The following is a 5,726-nucleotide window of genomic DNA, read 5'->3' as shown; positions in this document are numbered from 1 at the left end:
AAAGAAAGAGAGGTATCGAGACCTTATAAGGGAGTTGCAACGATTGTACCCGGAATATTCTGTTAAACTGATCGTCCATATCATCGGCGCTCTTGGAGGTGCAAGCTTTCACTTGCTAATAGCCTAAGAAGCATCCCTGCGTGTCAACAATATGCTAGAACATTTGCGGGAGAAATGCAGAAGGCGGTTGTCCTTGGGCCACTCCGTGTTCTTAGGGTGCCTGAGGCTTTTGCTGGATCGTCGTATTGATTCCTTTACAGACTGTAACCACCTATCTCACGGTTGTGAGACGTGGTTATTGCTGAAATTTTACCGCGATTTCGCTGGAAGCGGGTGCAATTTTTCAGATTAGCCACCGATCCCGGCAAAATCCTGCGGTTGTCCTTATGACAAATTTTTAATTATATATATATATTATTCTGGGTTATATTTGATTTATTTTGAAAATTATAATAAAACATTTTCGATAGTGTTGCTAACAACTTAGTTGTTTTTTTTCATCTTCCTGCATTGGTTTTCTTGGACATTAAAGATCTACTTAGTCTATCTTTATTCTTTATGTATACATAATACGCAAATGAGAAAGCAATCAATACTTATAAATTAAACTGCAATAGGAACCCCTAGAAATTAAAAATAAGTTATTATCTTAAATGCAAATAAACAAATAAAAAATGTAATTCCTTTCTTATTTAACTTAAATTGTTCAATATTTATTTACCCATGCCCGCGTTAAAAGCCGAGTTGGGGCCCCTATTTCACGTCACAAAAATGGCTCGCCTTCACGTGGACTTACTTCATATATTGTTTTCTGAAAAGAAGTTCGCAGATACAGATGATCACGCGTCCACGTGAATTCTGTTATGGTATACGTGGTATATGGGTGGCTCCTTAGCGCAAAACATACTATTTAAAATAATGAAACATAATTTTTTGTTTAACAGATTTCTGGAAACTTCAGCAAACAAAAATGGATAATCTGTTCTACAAAATTCAGGTCTACCTTCAGAAAAAGGATCAAGAATGTGGCCGTTTGCAATTCCTCACCTCCCGGACCACTGAAGAAAGCATAAAACATATTGAGGATGTATGTACGTCAATTTCAGGCTTTCTCGGAACCTTTAAAATCTCTACAAAAGGTCGAAATTTAAAAGACACCAACGACTGTATCCTGGTCTTTAAGTATCTTGTACTCAACACCGCCTTCAAATCCCAAACTTATTTACTAGAGGATATTACCAATGGACATCTCGCGGACATGTGTCCACCTCTTTCGCCCTATTTATTCCTCGAAGTTCTTCAATATATACAATACGAAGAGATTCTAGCTGAATCTATCCTCTACTTTCCACTGGATCTCTGCGTTGAAATTTTAGAAATTTCACGAAGGTGCTTTAAATATGCAGAGTTTGATCGCGCTCTAAATACTCTAATAGCTCTAATCTCAAACGCGTATAAAAAGTTCTTGATTGTGAAGGAATTAGGGTCACAAACATCATGTTTCGAAGACTTCACAGAAAGACTTGTGAATATCATTCAAGAATTGATTTCCCTCATCTTCAACGAAAAAATAATTAGATTTGATGAAGTATCAAATTTAAAGAAGCATGAGAGATACGGAATAATACTGAAAAAAATTCTCAAAATGGTTCGAGACTTATTGGAAAGCCGCAGCATTAATCTTTCTGCAGAAAAGGAAAAACTCTACAAAATTACATTTGGTAATCAATCTCCCGTTTCCGGCTGCGAAGAAGTTATGCAGCTTTTTTTAGAGGAACTCAACCAAGAACTGATCAATCTTCTTTTAAGAAAAATCAAAGAGATAGATTGTAATATTTATCTTGGTTGGGCGGAACTCAATTATGATAACGGTTCCATCTCTCTCCAACGATCGATTGGAATCGACTGCTTTTATTTTGCGGATGCCTTAAAGAAACAGGATCAGATAACGAAATTCGAACATTTAATAAAGTGTTTAGACCAACTAGCTTCAAAACCAAATGCAGGAACTCCTCTTTCCGAATTCCATTTAGAGGAATTATGTAGAAAATCTGAGGGACATCCGGAGTACATCAAAGAGTTGTTGAAGAGATATAAAGACTGGAACGAATCAATCTTTGATTGCATTGAGCAAAACGAGTCTCTTTTAGATAAGGACGATTGTTTATATCTTTTGGAATATCTTCTTTCCATAATTCTGCAATCAGATATGGAAGCTTATAAAGTGAGAGTATATAGTTTTGTAACTAAAGTGCTTCTCAACCAGAGCATTACTGATTTATATGCGATCACTATTGAGTACCTTTTAAATCACGATGGTTGCAAGATTTTGGAATTCTCTAAAACGATAGAAAACTTTAAGAATTTCATCACCCACAATACTACATTTTTATCGGCGAAAAACCTCCGCTTTGTCCTAATTTCAGTGATTAAAAGTCCTAAAAAGATCCTAACGATCATCTTGAAGATCGTGATTGGCCATACAAACTACGAGCACGTGATGATCTCTCCGCGTGATGTTTTCCTGCTATCTCCAATCTTAAAAATTCAAACTGAAAATGGAAGGACACTCCTAATGAATATTTTAGGAGAGTGTCTGCAAAATTCTGAATGTAATATTAAAAAGTTTACCCACTTTATGCAAGTCATGGAAGAGAACAATTACGAAACGGACGAAATTTTCAACGACCTTTTTATTCCTTACCTTGAATCTGAGTCTTTTAATGTCTCCAGCATAAATTCAGTTCTTAACTCCGTGCGCAAGATGCAGAACAAATGTACCGAAAATTTGAAAATTGATAAAATGGTGATAGCTATTGCCAAGAGGATCTCGTGTTTGAGAAAAGATACGAGCCTTCCAAAATATGTAAATGGAGAAATATTATGTTTGTTGTTCAGAGTGATTGAAGTCTTTATTCGGGATCAGTCAAGGTGGTTTAATTTAGAGAAGAAAATAGCTATTATTAGTAGTATCAGCGTTTACATCGAACCAATAGATAGACCGTATTTTTCTTCATTGTGGCATTTAACGAAACAAGGAATTGATGTTCGGGATATAATGGAGGATTACGAAAGGCGATGTTTTATTGTGATGAACGAAGTGAAAAATCAAGGAGTTTCCGAAAGACTAAGAAGTTGTTTAGGTGATTTCAGTTTTTTGAATGAAGATTTCTTAAGGCATCTGATTTTGAGGTCGACAGAATTAGAATACGCTAAATATGGTACGGAAATTGTTTTACTTAACTGGGATATTTTTGGATGGAAGAGCGAGTTGGATGCTTTTGATCAATTTGTTCGAATTACTATAGAAGCCTGTTTGCTTTGCTTAGAGTTCTCTGACGTTAGTTCTCCGCAATCTTTTCCTTTTTTGATAAAGTGCTTGTCAAGGCTTTCTAAGTCGATTTTTAAGTTGAACGTAACAAAGACTTACGAGAGCATTCATAATTCCTTGACGCAAAGTATTAAGAGACTTGATCACCATATTAAAAATTCGCAGTACTCGGATTTTTATCAAAATTTTCTTACTTCTGTAAATAACATATCTTGTAAGAACTCATTGGTTGAAATTTTGCAACAGTTGATTTCTGCGATACATTATTTTGGTTGTCAGTGTTTAGGACTTGTTACAGGTAAGAAACATAATTATGAGTATACATCGGAGGTGATTAAATTTAGAATTATACATGAGTTTATTTCAAATGCGATGAAAGTGTCTGCTGAAGAGGCTTATATTTGTATTACAAAAATGGAGGAATTTTTATTTTCTGAAGGTTGTAATAATAAAAAAGAGCAGAAACAATATATAGAAGAAGTTTTTCAGGCTTCGTAGAGATTAAGGACAATTCTTTTTTTTTTCTACAAATGCTACATTTAAAAAAATTGTTCATTGAATAATTCCGGGCTGACCCAGTATTTTACTTTCCTTCTGCAATAGGCGGAACCAAAAAACCCGAATTTTTAAAACTCTTAATATTCTAGTACGGGAGAGTTCTCTTTGGCGAAGGCAAATCGAGGTCAAACAAATATTTTCAAATCTTAATATTCATATTATTAGATTAAATCATAATATTAACATTAGGTTTTTATATCAGGGGGGCCGAAAACCTTCATTTTTAAATCTTTTTACCCATAAATATTTAAACACCATAAAACGAATATTTCAATAGATGGAATAAACGAAATTAAAAATAAAGTTTACATTTTTTAAATTTATTTTCTTCGATAATTATTTTAAGTTACTGTTATACAAATTCCCTTACTCACATGCAGGTCAAAGTCTGGAGTATTTAACCTATTTTTTGTAAGTATAGTTCTCATTAGTAAAAAGTAATATAAAATAAGAATTTAAATTTTTAAAAGTTGAAGTAGAAATTTTTTGAAGATGCGCAACATAGTATATTGTATGCCTTGAGGGGAAAAAGAGTGATTTTCACATGAAATCACCTTTCTCGCACGGTTCAAATATAACTTTTTACAACATATGTATTGAAAAGTTCGAGGTTGCGACAATTGTAATATTGGATTGCAAGGTTTCAGAAATATTGAAATGAGGTTTTCGTAGTTCGTCTCTGATGTAATTTAATATCCTCCCGTAAAAATAAATTTTTCTCCCGTGCGGCAGAAAATAAATACAAATCCTCCAATTACAAATTGTGAATCGTCGAACCATAAACTGTGCATGTGCCTCGGTTGCATCTCTACAAATGCTCTGCAATCAGCTGTTTTGCGCGCACTCTACGTTCATAGGAAAGCCGCAATTTTCATGCGGCCACTGGAATTTTTTATTCGTCATTGAATTTTTTCGTCGATCGAAAAGCGGGTACCAATACTGGTTGGCATGATGCTCTCACCGTTTATCAAAACATTTTTCTCGCCGAGTTTATTTTAGGTGCCATCTAGCGTCGTAAACGGGTAGTATGTTATAACGGGTTGCATCAGTAAGGTTATGTTCAATGTCTGTGAACGGTAGTCAATCTCAGGTTTTGCGTTCTAATTAAAGTAAAATATTGTTGCATACATAAGGCTTCACGGGCTGATTTTCACCTAGATGCGCATGGGTTAAATACACATAGTATCAACGCTACTGAATTCGCGACAGTAAATTGTTGCAACTTGTTGGCAATATTTGGTAGACTTTCAGTCTTACTATGTCGTGTGTTGCCCCCACCCCAAACCGTTCCCAAAAAGTTGTCATGTTTCGTAACATACAATTTGATTTCCTTAATGTTAGTTTTTGGTTGCGTATGTACCGTTTTCAGAAATTTAGTCTAGCCACGATTTTTTATCCCTAAGGGCAACTTTTCCGTGCTAGACCATTTTGTGTTTCGATAATTCAGGGTTTTCTGCCTATCTTACTGTATAAAAATGTGATGAAACTCAATATATATGATGTATTTTCATTGAAATAATAAATCTGCGTTTTCTTTGTTCCCACTATTGCTTTCATCTCCACGCGTATTATATGCTAAATTTCTGATTTATCCCGCGCTTGTGTGAACTGAGTCCGAATAATTCCGCACGTATCAGAACATTTTTTTTATTGCGTAGAATCCAGCGGACCATGGTATGAATTTCGAAAGTTCGCTGTTTTAGCGAATTATTTTTTTTTCTCAAACTTTTTCTCGGGTGAACACGGTTTTCCATCATAGTCACGGACTAAGTCAAGTGACAGATGAGATGAGGATTTCATAAGTTAATTTAATACGATGCTTAAAATATTTTTCGAT

At 34.8% G+C, this 5,726-nt stretch overlaps 1 protein-coding gene across 4 annotated transcripts in view; it reads left to right on the top strand.

Annotated features, from left to right (window-relative positions):
* LOC117167080 overlaps nt 1-5,412 on the top strand; it is a 70,664-nt gene extending 65,252 nt beyond the window's left edge. For all 4 annotated transcript variants that reach the window (XM_033351702.1, XM_033351700.1, XM_033351701.1 and 1 more), the window contains exon 2: nt 945-5,412. In XM_033351702.1, coding sequence (XP_033207593.1) covers nt 971-3,829 — 2,859 coding nt within the window. In that variant the 5' untranslated portion in view covers nt 945-970 and the 3' untranslated portion in view covers nt 3,830-5,412. The remainder of the gene's footprint in view (nt 1-944) is intronic.
* Nucleotides 5,413-5,726: the final 314 nt, after the last annotated feature.

This window comes from Belonocnema kinseyi, chromosome 2, assembly GCF_010883055.1.
Source record: "Belonocnema kinseyi isolate 2016_QV_RU_SX_M_011 chromosome 2, B_treatae_v1, whole genome shotgun sequence".
In the NCBI taxonomy this organism is placed as follows: domain Eukaryota; kingdom Metazoa; phylum Arthropoda; class Insecta; order Hymenoptera; family Cynipidae; genus Belonocnema; species Belonocnema kinseyi.
Note: the sequence above shows the minus strand (reverse complement) of the source record. Positions and strands in the feature narration are given on the sequence as shown.